We start from the raw sequence: 25117 nt of genomic DNA, 5'->3' as shown, positions 1-25117 counted from the left end.
ATCTGACCATAAGAAAATTTTATACATGTACTGAAATATCACACTGTATTCCCTAAGTAGGTATAATTACTATATGTCAATTAAAATCATGCCACAGTTGTACCTCTCAATGATTTTATAGTAAAATTCTTGGACATGAATACTTGAAAGAGTAACCTCATCTCATTTTTGAGTTCTTAATTATTTGTGTCCTTCCTTTTCCACCTTAATTGAAGCTATTTTCTAAAAAGTAATGATTTTCAAGAGTTCTAAAATGAAAGCATGAGGCCTACTCAACAAACAAGCATAATTGGTTGAAGGAAAAAGTGAAAATGATAATTTACTGTGCATGAAAACTGACATGTGAGCATAGAGTAAAACAATATTTATTAAAATTAAGGTACTAAAGTGAGGCAAGAAGTGTTCACTGTGGCATTTGAATGACAATCTACTGTTACAGATTAGCATATGTCCAATTAACCAAGAGAATCAATTGTGAGCACCAAGGCCCAGTGAGAGTACAAGACTGAATTCAAGACTCAGTACTGCCACAAAAGGAAAGAGAGAGAGGGAAGGAGGAGGGAGGGGGGGAGAGAAAGAGACTGTGGAAGTCAGCATGAGAGAGCTATAAGACAGTAGAAAATCACATTTTCTTAATTTTTGATGCATTTAATATTTCATCAAAATACCCACTTTTCTCCATTAACTAGAAATACAAAGGTATGGAATGATGTTAAGTTTGGTCAAAATTCATCACAAAGTCCTTTGAGAGTATTATAAAGTTTAAAATGCAGTTGTGTATAACATAGAAAATTTTATGTATCGCAACACTACTTAACATCAATTTCTCAAGAAGAATGGATACCAAAAAAATCTGACTACAGGGCTGGGAGTATATCTAGGACACATTGACTAGGATGGGTTGGATAACTAGGGCTGCAAATGAAAATAAATATATAAAAGTCTGAACATTATACAAGTGAGAAGGGAAAGAAAATACTTTAATAGTGAGGTAAATGAAGGTAAGTTAGAATAATTATAATTAGGCCTGTATTTTATGAGAATGGAAATAACTTTGAAAGTGGCCATTTTTGTCAGAAACCAGGATATAATAACATACTGATGTTCATTCGCCTTAATTTTTGGTTGACCACAATAATTATTTCACTGAAAGGGTCTTCATTATAAAGTATGGGTTCAGGTACACATGCATAAGCAATTAGAATACCATACCCCTGAGGGTAGGGGAGGGGGAAGAAAACCCGAGGAAAACTAGGTTTAGACATAGAAAACTTTGTGGCTTTCTACAGAGTAAGGCAGTGAGAACCAGTTATTTTAATTCAGGCTTCATCTCTCTCACAGCTTCCTGTTTCACATAAACAAGTGTCTAGGTCTAGTACAATTTATCAGGAGTAATTTCTAAAACATATATAGATAGGAGAAAGGATTACACAACATGACCTATAAACAAAATTACTAACATACTTCATTATTACAGTCCACTAGTAATTTCTCACTGGACCACAGGACACATTTCATTGTAGATCTCCATAGAAAAAAGAAACAACCATAGTCACTACAGAAAATGTACTTGCAAGGTTTTAGGCAGGGAAAGAACATGCAGGAAGGAGGAGGTGAAGGTAGAGCAAGAAAAAGTTTATTGGAGAATGCTCCCTGGTGGCCTCTCTGGTCCAGATCAGAGAGGTTGCTCAGAGTCTAGTTGTAGAAGGGTTTATATGGCCAGAGTCAGCAGGAACTTTTAGCATGTAACTTGTTTTTCAAGTTTGAGCAGTTTTAGGCTAGTGGCCCCAAAGAACGATTGGGACAGGTGGTGTATAATTGGAACAGGTTGTATACAAGGAAGTGGCTTTTCTTGGCTGCCTCTGCCCTCCAGTGGCCTGTCATTCCCGCATCTTTGGTAATAGGGCATCAATCGTTATCTGGCTACTTCCTGCTGGACAGGGACATCATGGGGCTGTAACCCAGTTGTCTAGGATACTGGAGGGGTAGTTGGCAGGTGAGTGTACAGGTGGAGAAGAAGAAGAAGCTGATTAACCGTCCCTCTGGTCATTTCTTGGATGCAGCTCTGGATAGATCTCAAGAGGCATGGGACAATAAAAAGAAAAGACAAATTAAAATTAATGGGTCTACCAAGGGTAGTAACCATCCAGCAAGGGGGCTATGGAACTAATCCAGAATAAGCCCCTGCACTGCTGATGTTTGAGCTCCTCTTTTAGGTTATTTAGGATCTCAATGTTTTGTTCTACTAAACGTGATTCATTAATATAACAACATTGTCCCCACAAGAATAGGCAGGTCCCACCTTTTTTAGCTGTTAGAAGGTCCAAGGCTCAGCAATTTTGAAGAGCAATCTGTGCCAGGAAGGTAAGTTGGCGCTGGACTGAGGCTAGAGGTCATGGGGTAGAAGCCAACTCACCTTGCCCTTCAGTGCACCAATCCTGACTCTCCAGAGGAGACCATTTTCCCCCTAATTCCTTTCCCAACACTTCTGTTGTTGTTGTTGTTGGCTGTGGGGCTTGAACTCTGGGCTTGAGCGCTATCCCTCAACTCTTCAGCTGAGCTCTACTGCTTGAGCACTATCCCTCAGCTCTTCAGCTCAAGGCAAGAGCTCTACCACTTGAGCCATAGTGCCACTTCCGGTTTTCTAGTGGTTTTTATTGGAGATAAGAGTCTCACTGACTTTCCTGCTGGGGCTTGCTTTGAACTGTGATCCTCAGATCTCAGCCTCCTGTGTAGCTAGGATTACAGGTGTGAGCCACTGGTGCCCAGCCCAAGACTTTCTTTACTACCTGTTTACCCTTTGCAATCCTTTGAGCTTCTTTGTGGCTAGAGTTTAAAAATGCACATTTTTTTCCTTTGGCTTGTGGAACTGGGTTATCTCAGAACTGCCTCAAGGCAATGGTTAGATGGAAAGTTTTGCTAGATTTTAAGGCTAAGAGCAGGGCTGGGTCTCACTCCTCTTACTACCTCCATTGCATATATCAGGCACATAAGAGGGTCCATCACTGGGGGCTGGGAGGGATGTCCATCAACTCCCATAACAGAGACCTGGGAAGGAATTACGTGGCCTGCGTAGCAAGGGAGGACCAAATAGGCAGCCTCCCTTTTGTCCAAAAAGGAAATGGCTTTACCTGCTACCTGGATTGCTACCTAGGCTCAACAAGGGTGATTGGGGTCAGCAAAGCAGGGCAACCTCAGTCTTCAGCAGCCAGGCCCAGGACTGAAGCCAGCTAGTTAGGGGGCTGTACCCCCACAACTAGGCGCAGAGGGGCAGTCAGTCTTCCAGTGTCCCTTCTGAATACACAGTGGACATGGTTATCTGGGGGGGATGGGGTTTAGGGCATCGCCTTGCCCAGTGCCCCTCCTGGCCACACTTGCAGCAGCGTCCAGGTGGTTGTCACTTTTCTCCAGAGCAGCGTGTTGTAGAAGGCCTTAGGGCAGAGACCAGAGCTTGGGCTTGGTAGGCCACCTTTTGTCCAGAACAGGCTTCCTCATCAGCCTTTTCCTGTTCCTCAGGGGCATGGAAACTTTAAAGGCCATGTTCACCAGGTCTCAGATAGGGGTTTGAGGGCCATCCTCAGTCTTTTTAAAGTTTTCTCTTATGTTTATGTTTGGGGCTGACTGAGAAGTAAAATGAGAGGCCAAAAAGCTTGCCCCAGCTGGAGAGGTGGAGTTCAAGCGGGTGTAATTAGGGAGGGCCTCAGTAAGTCTAGCTAGAAAGGCAGCGGGGCTTTCATCCTGAAGTTGAGTAATTTCCCAGTCTGTCAAAGTTAATCACCTTATGGGAGGTACCTGTTATAGAGCCAAAAGGCACTGAATCATCTTTACACAAGCAGCCATTGCCACCCTCTGATATTGTCAATGAGGGTCCTGTCTGTGGACTGCCTCAGTTCCCACGGGCATGGTAGTATCTGTAAGGTGGATCTTGTCCTCATGAGCCTGGGCTCATGCCCCTCCATGGTAAGAGTGGAGGAGAGTAGAACATGGAGATCATGCCAGGTGAGATATGAGACCCTCGGCCCAGTAGGATCAGATGGAGCCTAGGGCAGTAGACATGCCACAGGTGGGAAGGATAACTGAGAGTTGAGAAGGTCAGAAGAGGAAGAGAGAGGGGGAGGGCTTTTGGAAGGATCTTGCCACATAAGCAAGATTTGAGATAGGGCCAGGAGAGAGAGGGAGGGAGGGGAACATAAGTAGAAGAATCCCTGGAAGATAGGAATTTCAGCCCACTTTACCATCCACTCATAGAAATTGCAGAGATAGGTTAGTATATTGAAATTGAAAGTCCCATTTTTCAGGCTGGCATGAATGGTTATCAAGCTGGTATATAGGCCATTCTCAGTTACCAAGGAAGAATAAGGTCAAGTCTTAGGCTTAGAGGTTCGAGATTAGCCAATAAGCAACCCAGAAGAGTATGTTGGTCCAGTTTGGAATTTTGGTTTCACATCGTGCCCAGGAGTGCCTGGGTTGAAACTAAGGCTGAAGAAGGCATCCCTGTCTTAGCCAAAGAGTTACTAAAAAAAAATGGAGGTGACAGAGAAGACCAGGCGTCCCTCGATTGTTCTCAGCACCTAGACCAAAGGCTGAAGGGAGACTAGGACAGGAGCCCGTGATTTTATGGGAATGGAATGGAAGGAGCTGAGTTCCCTGAGAGCAAGCCAGGACGCCATGGGAGGGGAGGTGGGGACTCACCAAATCCGAATGTGGTGGATGTACAGAAGACTGAGGTCCTGGTCCAACGAAAAGAGACAGTGGGAGAGGGAGAGAGAGAGAGAGAGAGAGAGAGAGAGAGACAGAGACAGAGACAGAGACAGAGAGACACAGAGACAGAGACAAAGAGACAGAGACAGAGAGAGACTGAGACAGAGAGAGGTAAGTAAGGGTAGAGGCCTCTGCTGGGTTTACACAGATAGCCAATAATATCCCAAGCCACTAGGTGGCTGTCCACGGGATATGCACCACTTACAGAGGCAAAGGCCATCAGGTCTTTTCAGGTGGCTGTTTAGCCAAAAGTAAGCTCTGTGCTCCCAATGGGGGAGGCCTCTGGAAAGGAGGAAGGGAGGAGAGAGGCTGAGAAAGAACAATGCCTGTTGGTCACCCTAGAGGGAAGCAAAGCACTACCACTTTCCCTGGTTCAGCACCAGATATAAGGTTTTAGGCAAGGAAAGAACATGCAGGAAGAGGTAAAGGTGAATAAAATAAAAGTTTATTGGGGTATGTTGCCAGGCGAACTCTCTGGTCGGGATGACAGAGGTGGCACCGAGTCTGGTTGTAACAGGGTTTATATGGCTGGGGTCGGCAGGAACTATTAGCACGTAAATTGTTTTGCAAGTTTGAGCAGGTTCAGGCGTTGGGACAGGTGGTATATATTTGAGACAGGTGGTGTATAAGGAAGTGGCTTTTCTTGGCTGCCTCTGACCTTCAGCAGCCTGTCAGTATTTTTTTATGTTGTCTTTGTCCATTCACTGGTTGTCATTTTCCCTCCTCCAAACTTCTAATGTTCTTTGAACTTGATAGTTTTGTTGTTATTGTTGTTTTTCCTTTCAGTTTTTGAAGGCACATTTCATCTCCTCAACTTCTTGGCAAATTCCTTGAATGATGAAATACTCATATGACTTCAGCCTGGGTCACTAGTAAGGGTGAAATGGTTCCTGAAGAGAAAAAATAATGCAAGGAGAGAAATGAAGATCAGGAAGCAGTCTTATTAATGGTGGAGTAGACAGGCTCAAGAAGCAGCAGTTGAACTGATGCTTCCAAAACCTCAAGCTTTTACTGAGGTTTGCAGTCATTCTTAAAAAATGCATTATGTGTCATTGGATCCTATAAACTGAGTTGTGTGTCACTAATTCTTTCCATATGTCGAGTTGGGGTGCCTTTGACCTTGGATTGACAGGTCCCGGCTAGTCATTTTGTGGGCAGTAGAGCTCCTCGGTCACCAGATCCCTCGGTATAAAACAAATTATTCATGTAATATCAGTAGAAGAGCAAGTGGCTATTAATCTCTAAGCCATTGTTCTCAGTCATCAGGTTTTCCAACTAACTGCCTAATTCATCTGCTACTGCAAAAAAAACGTTGAGAGGGTATACCCTCAAATGATACCATTTGCTTTCTACTTAATAGGATCAGGGAGTCATCCAACAAGTAACAGATCAAACTAACCACAGCTGCCAACCTGGGACAGATGCTTACAGTAAAAGTTACTACACATCTGCTTACTACCTTCACTGTGACATGGATTCGTTTTCCAAGATCACTATTCACTCAAGTAACTTTACAGTTCCACAGAGTCTAACAGCTTAAGGCACCGATTACATACTGCACTGTAATCTCTGTGACCAAAACCCCAGCAGAAACAACCTCCTGAAGGAAAACTCTCTTCTTTCCCACTACTTCTGGCCAGGTCAATGCAGAACAGCTGGGTCACGAAGCATAGGAATCAAGTGCCGCCAGAGCCCGGGTCCTCCTGGTGAGCCTAACCTTGAGAGTGCGGGGCCCGGACGGGAGGGCGGGACTTCCTGCGTCGTGCGAGCTCTTCCTAGAGATTGGCCCTGCAGGGGAAGTGGCCTGAGGAGAGATGAGCGAAGGGCTGGCTGGGGAAGAATTAAAAGTAGCAAATCCACGCAAGGGAGCGGAAGGGCATCTCTGGGGAGAAGTAAGGAGACAGGGAAAGCTGGAGGTGTGGGCTCCCGTGTGTGGGGGTGGGGGGGTAGGTGGGCGGGGAGTTCGCTGGGAAGAGGGGCAAAGACACGAAGGCGGAAGCCGGGGGCGGGGGAAGGGGGCCGGAAGAGGGTCGCGAGACCGGAAGAGGGTCGCAGACCGGAAGAGGGTCGAGGGAGAGCGCAGGGGCGGTCGAAGGGGCGGTCGCCACGGAGCCTCCGGGACTTTGTATTCTGTGGTTTGGCTGCTCCGTCCTCTCCGGACGAGTCTTGAGTGTTTTGGGGAGGATGGGTGCTGGCTTCCTTCCAGGTGAATCCCCACGAACCTGAACCCGGCGTCCGGGCGGCCGCTTCCCCCGCGAGCCTCGGCGCCTGCGCACTGCCCTCTGCTGGGCGTTGCTCGCACTGCCGAGCGCCGCCATAGCCCGGCTCTGCTGGGCTTGGCGGGCAGTGGGGAAAGATGAGCGAAACATCGCAGACTCGAACGTGTCCTTTAGTACAGGAAGGCTGTGAGTTTACGCACCAGAACAGTTTCTGAATACTTAGGAACCCCCGGTACTAACTTGGGCTGCGGCTCCACTAGTAAAACACTAACTGGAAAGTGGATATTCTGCATGCTGCAGGTATACAGATATGCAGGCCCTGGACAGGAGTCGCGGAGGACTACATCTTTTGAGGACCTAGCACTGTGTTGCTAGAAATAAGCTGGGGTGAAGTAGGATTACAAAATCCACTGGGTGGGGCAGGGTAACAAGTCAGGTGATCTTTAGCTGACACCCCATTGGGTTCTCACCTGAAAGATGAGTGGATGGTAATTAGCTGGGTCACAGGCAGTGGTGAGCATTTCACCAAGGGGAACCGGCTTGTGAACAGATACTGGAGTTGAAACGGTGAGTTATGAGAATGATAACTAGGGCGGATGGAAAGTTGGTTGTGGCTAGATTCTTCCACCTCTGGGTGGAGTTTGGGGTTATAAGAAAATTAACTTTTCAGGGCTGGGAAGGTGGCTCAGTGGTAGAGCACTTGCCTTGCAGTGCATGAGGCCCTGGGTTTGATTCCTCAGCACCACATAAGAAAAAAGCCGGAAGTGGCGCCGTGGTTCAAGTGGTAGAGCACTAGCCTTGAGCTGAAGAGCTGAGGGACAGCGCCCAGACCCAGAGTTCAGGCCCCACAACCGGACCCCCCCCCCCAAAAAAAAGAAAAAGAAAATTAACTTTTCAGGCACTGGTCTAGGCAACTGTAGCTGCCGTTTCAGCAACTACATTTATGACAGTCCAATTGACGTAGTTGTGTCAGATAGGATTTTGATAAGGGATTTAGATGTTCTGAGTGTACCTGTTGTGTGTGTAGAGTATTAGAAAAATTTAGGAAAAAGATGTCAATCATATCTACTAAAATTTTCATAACAACAAAAAGCCCGAAGGATTTGAACTTTGTTTATTGTGGATGGGTGTAGCAGAGGAACTTTGGAACTTTTTGTATTAAATAGGTATTGGGAAATCTTACATTTCGATTATTAGGATATTAGTGTTGTCTATACTGCCGCTATTATCTGATTTGGAGATCAGTGTGTGAAATATATTGTCTTACAGGCTTTAGGAAAGCTTCTGGCAGAAGATGAAAGATCTCAGTTCAGTAGTTCAGTAAAAGACAAAAAAATAGGCAAAAGATTAAATAAGCACTTTACAGAAGTTTATTATGCAAAGGAATAGTAAACATAAAAATGGAGTTAAGAACCAAGAAAGGGCACTGCTTACCTGTATTTCATTACTTAAGAGGGTGAGGCCCGAACTTCATGAATTTAGATGGGGAGTTTCACAAGGCTACCTTGCACTTAGTTCTGCATCACCTGCACAAAATAATGAGACCCTGTCTCAAAAAAATTTTTTTCTTCATTTTACAACCATAGAAATACAAAATGAAACTAAAATGAGCTACAGCCCATTAGAATACAAGTGATACACATGGTTGTGGAATAACTAGAACGTTTATTCCTTTGTAACAATATACTTTGTACCAAATCATTGGTATGGCCATTTTAGAAAGTTAACTAGCAGCATGTTTTATGAGCAAATGAACAATTAATTATATATGTTACAATTTTTAGTATTCTGGCCATCCAGCTCTCTCTGTGTGTATATGTGTGGAAGTGTAACTTCACAAGAAGACCGATTGGTAACACCACTATGGTCAATTTTGAGGTACTAATAGCTTAAAAAACTAATTAGGAAAAGTGTTACATATTTAACATCCAATAGAAGTGGAGGTGCAGCACACCAACCCAAGCTTTCCATTCCTAAATATATACCATCACAAATAAGTATTGGAAAAAGAAACATAAATACAAAAAAATACTTAATACAAAAAAATTACTAACAACCCATATATCTATTAACATTAGAATACATAAATTTCAGCATATTCTTTAAGGCTTGGAATGAGAAGAATTGACTCTTTATAGACTTAATTATAATAGCAATCATGAATGTAAAAAACTATGTTGAAACTAAACACAAAAAAAATATAATCCAACTTTTGTAACATATAATAGCCAGTAAAGTAATTGAGGTTGTCTGATAATCATCCTTACTTGAGGGGCTAAGTCGGAAAGGTAACACAGGGGCCTCTTGAGGTGTGGATTATATTATCTTTCTTACTATTTCATGAAAAATCATTGAGCTCTATGTTTTATGCCATGGACTATCCATTTCAAGCTGTCTCTGAGGGAAGACAGTAGGAGTTTGAGAGGAAATTGAGGAACACACACACACACACACAAGCTGTCTCTGAGGGAAGACAGTAGGAGATTGAGAGGAAATTGAGGAACACACACACACACACACACACACACCTACCTTAGAAAAAGCTGGACCACGTAGGCTATCAGCACCCAGAAATCTGAGGGACTTTAGCTACCCAGTGTTATGTGGAAGACACTCAGATACAGCCTCATGCGAAAAGATGAATTTATTGGGGAAGTAGATAGCTGACCAGAGACACAGCACAGACTTGGGAGCTGAAACTGTGAACCCGAATGGTCCACAAGCCAGGGTTTTTAAAGGCAAAATCCATGCAGTCAAGTCTGGACACACGCAGGTGACCAATGAGTTTGCAACACACACAAGAGGTTTCATAGTCATGTCAGGCCACACGCAGGTGGCCAATGAAGTTACAGTTTGCCTTACAGTAGCGGTTTAAACTAACCTATCATTTTGGTTTGAATTAGCTCTTGAATTTGGAGGGCAAAAGGCGGGGCTTACATTTTGGTGAGCAAAAGGCGTTTACCCCCCACCCCCCATAAATTTGCCCATCTGCAAACCCCCAGAAACAAACAGGGTTGCAGGGCAACTCAGATATTACACCCAGGTTCTAGTTCAGCATGTTTATTTATACGTACAGAGTTTTTCCTTATAAAGAGGGGAAGGGACCGATACAGATACTATTAAGTTGCATTAAGCAGGTGCCCAGCAGCTTTGTTAATGCAGGAACAGAAATCCTGTGGTTAGAAATAGCTGAGCTAAATGTCTAGCTTAAATGTTAAGGTGAGAGAAATGTCCATTTTTTAAAATTGTATTTTATTTTCAAGGTGATATACAGAGGGGTTACAGTTACATACGTAAGATAGTGAATACATTTCTTGTCCAATATTGTTAACTCCCACCTCGTTCTCCCACCTTCCCTCCCTCAATACCTCCCCCCCAGTTGTAAAGTTCATTTCCAACATGTTGTCTTCTGAGTATTGCTGTTGCATTGCTTTGCACTTTGTCCTTTGTCTCACCATTTTATTGTTCCCCTTCCCTTCCCTAATTCAGATATAAGACACAGGGTACCAAAATCAAATAGAGGGACAACAAGGGGAAAAAAAGAAAAAAACGCAAGAAAAAAAGAAATAACTTTACATAGTACGTTAAAAACAACAACATCAAAGAAAAACCTCTTGTTTCCATATTTTCCCATATCTTGGAGTTCATTTCGCTTAGCATCATTTTATATGGTCATACGTACATAGCTATTGAGCTATTGTGATCCTCTTCTAGGACATCCTAGATATATTCTAATTATTACAAATGAGGGAAGTCTGTGTTTCTTTGGGTCTAGCTTGCTTTACTTAATATGATTTTTTCCAAGTCTTTCCATTTCCTTACAAATGGGGTGATGTCATTCTTTCTGATGGAAGCATAATATATATATATATATATATACATATATATATATATATATATATATATATAATTAATCTATTCATCTACTGAGAGGCATCTGGGTTGGTTCCATATCTTAGCTATGGTAAATAATTCAGCAATCATGGTTGTACTGGTAGCTTTAGTATGGCCTTGTTTGTGGTAATTTGTGTAAATGCCCAGAAGTAGGATTGCTGGATTATAGGGGAGCTCTATGTTTAGTCTTTTGAGGAACTTCCGTACTGCTTTCCAGGGTTGTTGAAAAAGTTTATGCTCCCACCAACAGTATAGTTCCCTTTTAGCCACATCCCTGCCAGCATCTGTTGTTGTTAGATATCTTGATAATGGCCATTGTAATGGGAATAAGATCAAATCTCCATGTTGTCTTGATTTGCATTCTTTTATGGCCAGAGATGTTGAGCATTTCTTCATGTGTCTATTGGCCATTCTTATTTCCTCTTCAGGGTAGTCTCTTAAGTCTTTAGCCCACTTATTAATGAGGTGGTTGTTTCTTTGGGGATTTGTTTATTGGGGGATTTAATTTTTGGAGTTCTAAGTATATTTTAGATATGAGGTCCTTGTCTGTTGTATTGCCAAAGAAGGTCTTCTTCCAATCTGTAGGCTTTCTATTTATCTGGCTAGTCATGCAGAAGCTCTGCAGTTTCATGCAATCCCATTTGTCTAACTTTTCTTTGATTTATTGTGTTTCTGGGTCTTAATTAAGAAAGTCTTGAGCTGTGCTAAGAAGCCCTAGCGTTTCTCTTATTCCTGTAATGTTTTCAGGGTATCTGCATTTACCTCTGGGTCTTTGATCCATTTGGAATTGATTCTGGTGCAGGTTGATTTTTAAGGATCTAACTATAGTTTTCTACAGGTGTTTAATTCTGCCAGCACCATTTGTTGAAAAGGTCCATTCTATTTTTTTGGCTCCCTTATTGAAGATTAGGTGGCCATAGGTTTGTGGGTTCATTTCTGGGTCTTCAATTTTATTCCATTGGTCCTCAGGCCTGTTCTCATGCCAGTAACAAGCTGTTTTTATTACTATAGTTTTGTAATAGAGTTTGAAGTTTGGTATTGATATTCCTCCAGCACTGTTCTTTCTGCTATGGATTATTTTTGCTATTCAAGGCCTTTTATTATTCCATATGAACTTTTGGATTGCTTCCTCTATTTCATTAAAGAATGATGTTGGGATAATGATGGGTATTGCATTGAATTTGTAGATTGCCTTTGTCAGTGTTGCCATTTTCATGATTTTAATCCTCCCAATCCATGAGTATGGGAGGTGTTTATAGTTTTCATCATAGAGGTCTTTCACTTCTTTGGTTAATTCCTAGTTTGTTTGCTTTTTTTTTTTTTGAGGCTATTACAAAAGGAGTTGATTTCCTGATTTCAGCCTCACTCTTCTCATTGTTGGCATACAGAAAAGCCATTGTTTTTTGAAGATTAATTTTATGCCCTGCCACTTTGCCAAAGTTTCAGATCAGCTCAAGTAACTTGGGAGCAGAGTCTATGGTGTTCTTTAAATACAGGATCAGGTCATCTGCAAAGAGAAGAGAGTTTTACTTCATCTTTCCCTATTTGTATCCCCTTTATGTTTGCCTTTTGCCTTATTGCTCTAGCTAGGAATTCTAATACTTTATTGAAGAGGAGTGGAGAGAGCAGAAATCCTTGTCTTGTTCCTTATTTTAGATGTAATGGCCTTAACTTTTCTCCATTAAGTGTAATGCTAGCTGTAGGTTTGTCATATACAGCCTTTATTATATTGAGAGGAATGTTCTAGAGCTTTCATCATAAGTGAATCTTAGATCTTGTCAAATGCTTTTTCTGTATCTATTGATATGAGCAGGTGGTTCTTGTTCTTGCTCCTATTGATGTGATGAATTACATTAATTGACTTGCATTTATTGAACCAGCTTTGTATCCCTGGAATGAATCTTGTTTGATCATAGTATATAATTTTTTTTGATGATTTGTTGAAGTTGATAGCCAGAATTTTGTTGAGAAGTTTTGCATCGATGTTCATCAAAGAAATGAGTCTATAGTTCTCTTTCTATGATAGGTCCCTGTCTGGTTTTGGGATGAGGGTTATGCTGGTTTCATAGAATGAGTTTTGTAGAGAACTTTCACCTTCAATGTCATTGAAGAGTTTGAGGAGTATTGGTGTGAATGCTGCTTTGAGGGCTTATGCCTCATGGACTGTCAGCTATTGCACTTCAGGCCATGGGCAAGTGTGACAAGTTCAGGATGTTGCTGCAATATATGTTTCTTCCAGTGGACAGGTGGGACATGACGTGTCTCTGGCTCCCAACAGTTTTATATGCTTTTTTGAATGTGTGTTTTATATTAACAGAAATGTTTATATAAGCAAAGGAAATGTTAGGGCAGCCCTGATGTGTATATAAAATAAGAATGGCAGAATCAACAACAAAATGACCCACAAGCACTTCTAGCTCATGTCCCTTTTTCCAAAAGACCCTTTCCAGGTTTTTTGTTTTGTTTTGATCGGTTGGGGAGCTTGAGCTCAGGGACTGGGAGCTGTCTCTGAGCTCTTCTGCTCAAGGGTAGCAATCTACCACTTTGAGCCACAGCTCCACTTCCACTTTTTTGGTGGTTTGTTGAAGGGAGATAAGTCTCATAGACTTTCTTGGCCAGGCTGGCTTTGATTTCAGTCTCTTAAGTAGCTAGGATCACAAGCATGAGCCACCAGCACCTTTCCAGTTTTTTTTTTTATTTGAAAGCATTGAGGAAGATAAGTATAATGCTTAGAATAAAATGATTCTTGTAGCATTCTGTACAGGCTGAATTACTCTTTTTTTAAAATTACTCTTTTAAAGGTTGAAGGATGAAAAAATAGACTGAAGAGAAAGGCATAAGATGGCACGAAGCACAGAAAATATTTTCCCTTAATCATTCTAATGAGTTGAATCTCAATAAATGCATTTCAAGGTACCATCTTCTCTTGATGCTATCCTGAAATAATATGTTTTGTGAATTGTTTGGTCTATGAAAGAAATAAAAATGGAATTCCAAACATTATCTCCTGAAAGATTTTTTTCCTTTCCTTGTGTAAGAGATGGGTTTTGCTGCATTGCTCAGACTGCATTTAAACTTCTGGGCTCAAGTGATTCTTTTCCCTTAGTATCTTCTGTAGATGGGACTGTAGGCATGTGCTATTGAGCCCAGTACTTTCAGTACTTCTGAAAGTAAGGATAGCCTCCCAATTAGCAGAAAGCTCCATTACAATAGACTATTCGTCCATAATAGCAAATTAGTGGTTACTAATCTGGATAACCATGTATTTACCTCTTTTCCAGAAATGGCAAAAAGTCTTTTGATGACATCATCTCTGTCTTCAAGGACAAAACTATTGCAGCTAACAGGAGTGTCACTTTATAATACTTCTCATGGTTTCCATGAGGAAGAGGTGAAAAAGAAACTTCAGCAGTTTCCTGGTGGATCTGTTGACCTTCAGAAAGGAGACAATGGCATTGGTATACTGACTCTGAACAACCCCAGTAAAATGAATGCCTTCTCAGGTACTAGAAATCTTTCTTTTTCTAGATAAAGAATGGCAGGAAGCAGGATGCCACTGGCTCCTTCCTGTAATCCTAGCTATGCAGGAGGCCGAGATCTGAGGATCTAGGTTTGAAGCCAGCCTGGGCAAGGAAGTCTGTGAGACTCTTATATCCAATTAATCACAGAAAAAATCCAGAAGTAGCGCTGTGGCTCAAGTGGTAGAGTGCTAGCCTTCAGCATAAAGAGCCCAGGAACAGTCCCCAGCCCAGAGTTCAAGCCCCAGGCCTGGCAAAAAAAAAAAAAAAGAATGAATGGAAGGAAATCTTAAACCTTAGTCAAGCCCCAAGACCAGCAAAACAGATAAAAAAGGAAGAGATATTATATGTGTATTGTTATGTTAAGCAAAATAAGTAGCTCCAAATTCAGTTTGCATGTTTTCTCTCATAATTCTAACTTTGTTTCTTTTCATTCAATCTAGAATTTGCGTATGAGAGAACAGATGTATATAATATATTTTGATTTTCTATTTATATGTTCCTACATTTATTTGTAGTAAGATTTTTTAAATTTAAAAACATTTTTATTAGCATATATTGATTGTATTAAGGGGTTACATTGTGTGTTTAATCTTTAATTTAGACACATAATGAATTTAATCTCTTAAAGCAAGGACTGTCCTAGACACCTAGTTTGTATACTCTATTGTATCAGTACAATAGGTATTTCATAGATATTATTTGTAAGATACAGGATGACACATTATTTCTAACTTTTTAAAATATTTTTTATTGTAAAAATACTGTACAGAATGGTTACAGTTACATGAGCAAGGTAATGAGTACATTTCTTATCCAGCATTGTTACCTCCTATTTCTAACTTTTTAAAAAATTATTTTCAGTGTCCTGTATTTGTGAATTTTTCCCCCTTTTCCGCCTCTTGTAGGTGTTATGATGTTACAACTTCTGGAAAAAGTGATTGAATTGGAAAATTGGACAGAAGGCAAAGGCCTCATTGTTCGTGGGGCAAAAAATACTTTCTCGTCAGGATCTGACTTGAATGCTGTGAAAGCCCTAGGAACTTCTGAGGCAAGTGTTGTGTGGATTATGCACTGGATTTTTTACTTCTGTGGCTGAGATATATTTTATTTACATTTTGCTCTGAGTTAGTGTCAGACCATGATTCTATCTACACTTCCCTTGACTTTGAAATTATAATTATAACCCACTACAACTGTTACCTTAGATGAAATAAATGTGGATCTAACCACTTTTTTTCGAGCTGGCCCAAAACCCTGATCTTCCCAACCTCTACCCTTGAGTACAAAAGTTTAAATATTTTGTAAAGCATTTTTCAGGATAGATTAATCCTTTATTATATTTTTGAACTCACCCTAATCATGATATAAATTTAAAAAATAAACAAGTTGAATAAACTTCTGTTTGTGGATGATATGGATTTATATAAGGCATAGCCTATGTTTATCATATGTTAATTTTAAAATGAATAAAAGTAGGAATTGTGTATCTAAAGTTCCTGACAGTAATTTTTCATATAAACTATATTCTTTGTTTTTGAGGAGAAACCTATAAATATATGCAAGCCTGAAATTTCTAGTTAAAATGGCCTTAGGACTTAGGAAATTGCTTTATATGAGTTGCAGCTCATATATAGAAATGTACTGCCCCTTACAGCTAAGCTGTTCCGAGACTCAACATGACTTCCCCTTGTAACAGTTTCCCGTCAATGAGGCTCTTTGTTTAGCATACTGTCTCTTTGTTGTTCAGATGTGTCACTGGCAAGTACTTATTGGATGAATTTGCTTTTTCTGAGAATGATGAGCTAACTAGAATATATGATATAATTGGATTATATTGTCCTCTACAATATAATTTTTGAAAATAATTATTAATGACTTGAAAAAAACAATTTTGGTGTCAATGTTTTTGCCACTGTAATCTCAAGTTTAACAGCATCACCAGCTATCAATATTCTGTTTCTTTCAGTTTATATTTCCTTAGCTTTTTTTTGCCCCCTCCCTTAACTGTAATTGATCCTTTTAAACTTGGTTTCATTCTGGTAGATCTTGTTTTATGAGCAGGAAAAGAACTTCCAGAATTATTCTTTATTGACAATTAGAGGCTAGGAGATACACCAGAATAACGTAAGAATTGTTCCTGAAAAGTTACAGAAAAAAGGAACAAAATAGAAGAAAATAATGTAAATATGAATATTATACTGCAATTTGATATGATAGGTATTCTTTAGACTTTAAAAGGTCTCTTTTTAGATGGAACAAGTTATCAAAACAAATTTTAAGCATCTGGATATAAGGAACTAAAACCTGCTAACTTTGCAGTGAATGGGTATAAAGCCTTATGGAAAAGTCTGGTGTTTTAAAAAACCTTCATAGTCTTAGTGCAGCTTGAATAATACCCTCCTTTGTCTGCTGATCTTGCTTTTTTATCTTCTGTAAATAAATTGGTATTTTGTTCTCTGTTGCTTAAATTTCTACAGTGACCCTGGAAGTTCTTGTAAGAAGATTACACTTACATAATCTTTTAAAGTGTATAGGTATCTTTTTATCTTCCAGTTGTCCTTTAAATGAAATAGATCAGGTCATTTTTAGTTTTCATTCTTTATAGGTGAGAAAACTGAATTTCTTTTTATTCATGTTATTAATAAGTAGTAGCACCAGGCAGCATACTCAGCTCTTTTACTCCCAGTTGTTTTTGGCAAGTTAAGTGGTTAGTGTTTGTAGAAGGTGGTGAGGTCTAGTTGGTTTTAGTATATCACATAAAAACAATAGTTGAAGCAGTCAGAATAGATGTGCCTTCTCAGGAAGAAACTGTGAATAAGGAAAATAATCACCAATTGGATGTTTTAGAATACATACTTCCAGGGGAATAGCTAAGTAAGAACCAAGGAAGAAATCTGGGTGTGTGAGGGGGTAATGGAGGTTGGAGAGAAGGGGGAACTATCAAAGAAATAGGAAGAGAATCAGGACTGTAAAATGTTGCTAGAAACTAAGAGGATCAATGAAGAAACAGATCAAAGGAAGGTACTATGTATTAACATTAGGGGAGAGAATAAGGTAAAAGGAGAAAGCTCATTTATTCTGACTGCTTCAACTATTGTTTTTATGTGATATACTAAAACCAACTAGACCTCACCACCTTCTACAAATACTAACCACCCAACTTGCCATAAACAACTCAGAAATTCTGAAGAAACTCTTAGAGTAAGACTGAAGTAGTTGGGCGCTGGTGGCTCATGGGTAGCTACTTGGGAGGCTGAGATCAGAGGATCGCAGTTGAAAGCCAGCCTGGGCAGGAAAGTCCTTGAGACTCTTATCTCCAATAAACCTCTAGAAATTGGAAGTGACGCTGTGACTCAAGTGGTAGAGCGTTAGCTTTGAGCTGAAGAGCTCAGGGACAGCGCCCAGGCACAAGAGTTCAAGCCCCTTGACTGACAAAAAAAAAAAGACTGAAGTGTATGAGGGGAAAAAGAAGAGGCAATGAATTTTGACTACTTTTAAGAAAATAGTTTTTTTTTTCCTTAGAAAAGATTATGCCTGTATATGTTTATTTAGCTTCTTAAATATGGGTGAGAATATCTTGGCTCCACATTGTCCTGAGTTGAATTCTACACTGTTCTAATTATATGGCCTCACACAGCTGAGCCCAAGGAGCTCTAGGAGATCAACAATTTAATGTCATTGAAATTTCAGACAACATCAAAACAAGTGGAAACTTTATTTTTTAAAAAGTTTGATATATTTTTGGCTTCATTACTTTATTAAACCTGCATTTAAAAAGTATTAAATATTGCTTAATGTAATGATCCTATTCTTATTTTTCTAAAGGATGGAGTGGCCTTGTCTATGTTCATGCAAAACACCTTAACAAGATTTACTAGGTAATGTATCTTTCTTTCAAGAAATGATTTCTGAAGCACTAAATTCAGCTCTTTATTATTCCATTATTTGTACCTGTTTAAAAAATAGTTGTTGTTCAAATTAAAATGAACTATTTCTTTGTGCATGGAGAGCCATTTTTTAATTAAATAGTAGTGAAGTCTACACACATTATTTTATAAATGGAAGCTAGGGAGGAGACTTCTTTTTTTTTCTGAAGAGCTAATATAACTAGTATATAAGGAATGGACATGGGGAAAATCAAGGGTGGAAATTAGAGCAGACTAGAGGCATTGGACAGGAGCCAGTAGAGATCTAGGTTTCCTCACTGAGTAAAGTGAATTGTATCAAAGGAGAGAGATAGACTGGAGAAAGGTTTAACAGTTCCTAAGAAAGGTGAATTTACTTTTCATTTTCATGAAAGTGGAGAAAATTTTCTGAATTTGGGATGACAAACCAACATGCTTTGGGCTAGGGATATGACCCAAGTGATAGTAGACACCTGTCTAGCAAGTATGAGGCCCTGAGTTCAAATATTAGTACCACCACCCAAAACAACAGAAAATCTGATATGGTTTTTAACTGAGTAACTTTCTGGTGGCATATTCTGAATATAGGCAATTTAAAAATATACCATCGAAGAAATTAACATTAAAGCATGCTTAATATAGTCATTATTGTATTTTTGGTACTCATCATATCTGAGTCTAGAAAGATCAATAGAATCGCAAAATTACCACTTTAAAATACTTTTCCTGGGGCTCAGAATGTGACTTAGGTGGCAGAGTGCTTGCCTAGCATGCATGAAGCCCTGGGTTTGATTCTGCAGTACCACATAAACAGAAAAAGCCAGAAGTGGTGCTGTGGCTCATGGTAGAGTGCTAGCCTTGAACACAGAGAGTCTCAAGGACAGTGCCCAGATCCTGAGTTCTAGCTCCAGAACTGGCCAAAAAATAAAAATAAAAAATAAAATACTTTTCCTATTGTCTTAGCTCCTGTTCACATTCCTCTCCTATTACATTTGCTTTTTTTTCCCCTATATAAAAAGTTACTCTTTAAAAATAATTCTTTTTACTTGGGCATAGTTTACATTAAGAAATACACAGTTACTCTGATTTGTAGCTTTTCATTTTGGTTAGAACCCACAAAAACTTCTTCTATACTTAGACATTTTAGCACAAAATAATGCTATATATGGGGTTAGCCTATGGATCATTTCAGACAGTCATTAGAAGATTTTGATAGTAATCTTTTTTTGGTTGTTGTTGGTCATGGGGCTTGAATTGGGCACTGTCCCTGAGCTCTTCAGCTCAAGGCAAGCACTCTACCTCTTGAGCCACAGCTCCACTTCCAGTTTTCTGGTGATTAATTTGAGATAAGAGTCTCATGGACTTTCCTGCCAGGGCTGGGTTTGAACTATCATCCTCAGATCTCAGCCTCCTGAATAGTTAGGATTATAAGCATGAACAACCGGCGTCTAGCTTAGGAATCTTCAATACAGTTTTGGAACTCTATGTTCTGGACCACATTTTCTCTCTTTGGAAACAACCTTAATATTCTCACCCTTCACCTGATATAAATAAAAAGTGGACCAAGAAAACATAATTGAATGATTCCTAGTTGTCATCTTGAAAAGTTCAAGCAGTTATAAATTATACAGTAGAATCAACATTTGGAAAGAAATTAATATGTGGTTTAGTTTTAAAAAGCCTATAATAATTCAGGGAAATATTTTGATAAACTTACATGACATTTAATATGAATATTGTATTTTCAGTATCATACTTGTTTTTTCTTTGTGCACAAACTTAAAGTTCTACTATCCTTTAAAGGTGAATTTGTTATAAACACATGGCAGCAATTTTGTTTCGAGTGAATTTCAAGATTCAGAAAAAACATCTGTAAATTAATATTGAAATTAGAAATATTCACATCCACTTTTCTTTTAATATATAGACTACCTTTAATAAGTGTTGCACTAGTCCAAGGTCGGGCACTGGGTGGAGGAGCAGAATTTACTACAGCTTGTGATTTCAGGTAAGGTAAAAATTGTATTCTTTCTCACATAAATATTAGTAGTCTATGCTGAGATCATTTTGTTGCCTTAACATCAATATTTTATATATTCTTAAACAGGATAATCAGTTAATGAATATTTTTGTTAGTCATTAAAGTAGACACTAAGTTTAGAATGATTACTATTTTACTGTTAACTCATGAATATACATACTTAACCAATATTTTCTAGTATTTTGGTACATTTTATTCTTATTTGAATAGTTTGAGAAGTTCTAAAATAGTTGGATTTATAATGTATCTACTTCATACTTCTATATTGGCCTTCTAGTTTTTATGAAACTAAAATGAAAACTAAGAATTAAACATTAGGAAACTTCACAAAGTGTCTTCTATAGAGCCTTTGTTTAGAGCCTGTTTTTAAAGTATTTTACATAATACAGTGTTTGGTCACTATCTTCTCTCTTAAACTCCTGCCTACTAATATTATTCTGAGAAGTCTTTCTGATATTTTTGTTCTGTATATATAAAACATAGTTTCATGAGTTACAAAAAAATTAAAAACTTATGTAATAATAACTTTTGGAATCCCTTACTTTCCCCTCTCAGTCATAGCTCCTCCTTTCTACTAGGATTAACCATGCTGTAAATTTTATCATTCTTTTTTGTTTTTCTTCACTTTTATGAAGTAGATAGATACCTGTAACAAATACATATTTGGAAAAATATCTTTATATTAAAAGCATAATAGTACAATAAAAACAGCATGAGAGGTTCAGTGGACATAATTTATGTAAAATAGCAACATTTGGAATATTTGTATAATTTATGACTTGTCACTTTGTACTCATTTAGAGATATTAATTTAGATTTTCTATATGAGACAATTTAGAGATCCTATCCTCTGAAAACTAGTAATTCCTAATTGAACAGTCTATAGTGCCCTCTGCTGTCGTTACTGCATATTGCATTAGAATGATACTACCTTTTGTTCTATGAGGAAGCCGTGAATGGCTTTAGGGTGAGGTGGCCCTAAATAGGAAATTCTCTGTGGAAGGTTTTTTTTTTCCATTTTACCACAAAATCAGGCATTTATGGATTATATAGTTTAAGTTTTTAGTAATACAAATATTTAAATATATGTTTAAAGAGCTCTAAAGTATAGGCAAGTGGGCATTAAAACTCCTCTACAAGAGCCAGGATGAGATCTGAGAATCATGATTCAAAGACAGCCTGGGCAGAAAAGTCCATGAGACTCTTACCTCCAATTAACCCCCCCCCCCCCCCCCCCCACACACACACACACAAGCCAGAAGTGGAGCTATGGGCTCAAGATCACTACCCTTGAACAAAATGAACTCAGGGGCAGTGTATTAGCCCTGAGTTCAAACCCCAGGACTGGCACATACACACACAAAAACGTACACACATTGAAGCCAAAAGTGCCCGAGTTTGTCCTGGCTCTGCCACAGCCATATGGTTTTGATTGAAGTATTTGTTACCTGTTTTCTCACGTGTAAAATTTAGAATTACGGTAATATTATATGGTTTAGTTAATAAATCCTTTTGTGGATTTTGTCTAAATAACTTCATACTTTAAAGAATAAAATCTGAATTTTCCATAGTAAGGTCTCTAAGTCTGTGTCTCTGATTTTCTCTGCCTCCCCATTACTTTTTGCTTGTTTCTCCTGTTTTGGCTTGGTCTCCAGGTAGTAAGCAGTTCTGATTCAAGGCTTTTACACTTGGAATTCCTTCTTCTTGGACTGCTTTTCATGGTTTTGCTTTGGTTGCTAGGTAGCTGCTCAAGTATTCAGAGGTCTTCTCTAATTAAAATAGCACATCCTCAACACACATAATTTCATGAATTCCTTTCTCCATCTATTTTTTAATGATAGGTATCACCTTACACGGCTCAGTGTCCCTTCTTTCCAAAGCCCAAGAAATTTTACTTTGCTCATCCCTTTAGAGTCAGCACCAAGAACATATCGGCAGTGCTTAATATTTGCTAAATGGATATTGGGCTTACAGTTTTCTCTCCTGCATATCTTGAGGAGTAAGAGGGAAACTTACTATGCAGTTTTCTTGAACAGTATACAGCATTGCTATACCCGGTACTGATCCAGGTTTCTACATGTAGTTAACTATTCCTTTTACAAAAATAACATTTGGGCTTTTAGAAGAAAACATGTTTGCAGAAAATAAGTAAGCACAATACAATTTTTTTTTGTTTTTTGCTGTCGGTCGTGGGACTTGACCTCTAGGCCTGGGCACTGTCCCTGAGCGCTTTAGCTCAAGGTGAGTGCTCTACCACTTGAGCCACAGTGCCACTTCTGGTTTTCTGGTAGTTTATTGGAGGTAAGAGTCTCACATACTTTCTTTCACCACACTTGGCTTTGAACCACAATCCTTAATCTCAGCCTCCTGAGTAGTTAGGATTACAGGCATGAGCCACCAGCACCTGGCTGCTAATGTTTTTTACAAAGTCAAATTTTAAGTACTAATTAAATTCTAGATGGACTTTTTTTTTTTCTTTTCTGTCAGCCCTGGGGCTTGAACTCAGGGTCTGGTCACTGCTCGAGCTTTTTTTTGCTCAAGGCTAACACTCTACTACTTGAACCACAGAGCCACTTCCGGCCTTTTCTGTTTATGTGGTACTGAGGAATCGAACCCAGGGCTTCCTGCCTGCTAGGCAAGCACTCTCTACCACTAAGCCACATTCCCAGTCCCTAGATGGACATTTCTCTAACATTGTCTTTCATACTTTGTCTCTGAGATCAATGGAGATTCATACCAGATCATGATATGAAATATATCACTATTTAATTTGATATTAAATATATCACAGTGACAGTAACATTTTCCATTTTGCTTTTTCAGGTTAATGACTGCAGAGAGTGAGATCAGATTTGTCCACAAGGAGATGGGTATAATTCCAAGTTGGGGTGGTGCCTCCCGGCTGGTCGAAATCATTGGTAGTAGACAAGCTCTCAAAGTGTTAAGTGGAGCTCTCAAACTGGATTCCAAAAAAGCTTTAAATATAGGAATGGTTGAAGAGATCTTGCAATCTTCAGATGAAACTAAATCTCTAGAAGAGGCACAAGAGTGGCTAATGCAGTTTATCAATGGGCCACCAGAAGTCATTAGAGCTATGAAAAAGTCTGTTTGTTCAGGCAAAGAACTATATTTAGAAGAGGCATTACAGAATGAGAGGGATCTCTTAGGAACAGTGTGGGGTGGACCTGCAAATTTAGAGGCTATTGCTAGGAAAGGAAAATTTAATAAATAGCTCTTAAAAACATGGATGTACTACAAGTAAAGCTCCAATGGTTAATATGCATGAAGGTTAAAATTACTTAATATGAACAGCAGAATTATTTTCAAGTCTAGTGCTCTCAGTTGTTCATAATTTTTTGATTATCTGAATTTATTGGTCTTAGATTCTTACCAGTTTTTGACTAAGACATACAACACTTTTTGCTTAAAATTATTTCTGTCAATTTCTATATTCCTATAATAGCTCTTAGATCACTGTGAAAAGATGTTTTTCCTATACTTATTTGGGGGTTGTTTTTCATAAAACGTTTGTTTCTTACCTGGAAATTATTTACAAAAGTAATAATTAAACTTTTGGTCAAAGAATAAAAATGGAGAGTGAATAGAACAGGAAAATAAGAAATGTTATGATTAATAATTTTCTTCTGCTTGAAGCAGCTTGAGTAAACTTGGTCCTTCACTCCCTTTTACAAAATTAGTCTTGTTATTTGATCTTTCCTGTTTTCTATTAAATAATCTGCTAAAGAATGGTAGCCATGTCATGGAACACAGTCTCCTGTACAAACTGGTCATTCATGTTAACTAGAATTTCCAATATGATAATATATAGTACTTTTGATATAGTTTTAAAATTGAAGCTCTCCAGGTTGAGGCATCCTACAACAAAATCTTCATTTTTCATCAATATTTGAAGACTACCTAACTTTTGTAACAAGCTATCCTTGGGTAGTAAATTTATCAAAACTGATACAACTCAGCACTGGGAATGTGGCTCAATGATGGAGTGCTTGCTTCGCATGCATGAGGCCCTGGGTTCGATTCCTCAGCACCAAATAAATGGGAAAAGCTGGAAGTGGTGCTGTGGCTCAAGTGGTAGAGCTCTAGCCTTAAGCACAGAGAGGCTCAGGGGCAGTGCTCAGGCCCTGAGTTCAAGCTCCAGGACCAGCAAAAACCAAACAACAACAAAAAACCTGATACAACTCAAACTAATTGATCATCTAAGTAACTCACTTAATGTGTAGGTAAAGCTGGTGCTGATGGCATGCTTAAACCTAGCTACTCATGATGCTGAGATGTGAGGATCATGGTTCAAAGCTGGCCTGGGCAGAAAAGTCCCTGTAAGACTGTTATCTCCAATTAACCACTCAAAAACCAAAAGTGGAGCTATGGTTTAAGTGTAATCCTAGCTACTCAGGAGGCTGAGATCTGAGGATTACAGTTCAAAGCCAGCCTGGGCAGAAAAGTCCCCAATTAACCACTCAAAAACTAAAGTGGAGCTGTGGTTCAAGTGGTAGAGCAGTAGCCTTGAGCACAAAGAGGCTCAGGGACAGCACCCAGGCCCTGAGTTCAAGCCCCACAACTGACAAAAAAAAACAAAAAAAATATACGTCAGACATGAGTCTAAACTATCAAAACAAGAGGTAAAAGATTTCAAAGCAGTGAGTTTCAGAGTACTAACAGTAGTGACAGCTTTTTATCAGATTATCTTACTGATAATCTAATTACCATGTTTACCCAGTATTTTATCCTTTGCCAAGACAAAAATATCCAATAAAA

The 25117-nt window shown here is 39.2% G+C and overlaps 1 protein-coding gene and 1 long non-coding RNA gene across 6 annotated transcripts; one reads left to right on the top strand and one right to left on the bottom strand.

The window, feature by feature from the left end:
- Window positions 1–5184: 5184 nt before the first annotated feature.
- On the bottom strand, window positions 5185–6472 carry LOC122127333. The gene is made up of 2 exons (XR_006151135.1): window positions 6359–6472; window positions 5185–5651 (listed from the first exon to the last, which is right to left on the bottom strand). It is a non-coding gene; the product is annotated as an uncharacterized LOC122127333 (long non-coding RNA).
- Window positions 6473–6537: 65 nt separating this feature from the next.
- On the top strand, window positions 6538–24184 carry Echdc1 (ethylmalonyl-CoA decarboxylase 1). Of its 5 annotated transcripts, XM_042701899.1 has the most exons (7): window positions 6538–6653; window positions 13676–13787; window positions 14156–14377; window positions 15301–15443; window positions 18221–18273; window positions 20228–20308; window positions 23165–24184. In XM_042701899.1, exons 3-7 carry the CDS (start codon window positions 14158–14160, stop codon window positions 23571–23573), a joined length of 906 nt encoding a protein of 301 aa, XP_042557833.1. In that variant the 5' UTR covers window positions 6538–6653; window positions 13676–13787; window positions 14156–14157; the 3' UTR covers window positions 23574–24184. The 5 variants fall into 5 exon arrangements, with proteins under 5 accessions (XP_042557833.1, XP_042557594.1, XP_042557679.1 ...); XM_042701660.1 differs by lacking the exon at window positions 13676–13787; XM_042701745.1 differs by lacking the exon at window positions 13676–13787 and having other exon boundaries at window positions 6538–6677.
- The last annotated feature ends 933 nt before the right edge of the window (window positions 24185–25117 follow it).

Source organism: Dipodomys spectabilis, unplaced genomic scaffold (genome assembly GCF_019054845.1).
Source record: "Dipodomys spectabilis isolate Male_0828 unplaced genomic scaffold, ASM1905484v1 ptg000001l, whole genome shotgun sequence".
Taxonomy (NCBI): Eukaryota; Metazoa; Chordata; class Mammalia; order Rodentia; family Heteromyidae; genus Dipodomys; species Dipodomys spectabilis.
Note: the sequence above shows the minus strand (reverse complement) of the source record. Positions and strands in the feature narration are given on the sequence as shown.

What these genes read in the sequence shown, in the direction of transcription:
- Echdc1 (XM_042701578.1), top strand. Translation starts at nt 6,946, where the DNA reads ATGGGTGCTGGCTTCCTTCCAG. An exon ending in AAGCCCTAGGAACTTCTGAG is followed by an intron (nt 15,444 to 18,220) that starts GCAAGTGTTGTG and finishes ATTTTTCTAAAG; the next exon opens with GATGGAGTGGCCTTGTCTAT. An exon ending in ACCTTAACAAGATTTACTAG is followed by an intron (nt 18,274 to 20,227) that starts GTAATGTATCTT and finishes TTTAATATATAG; the next exon opens with ACTACCTTTAATAAGTGTTG.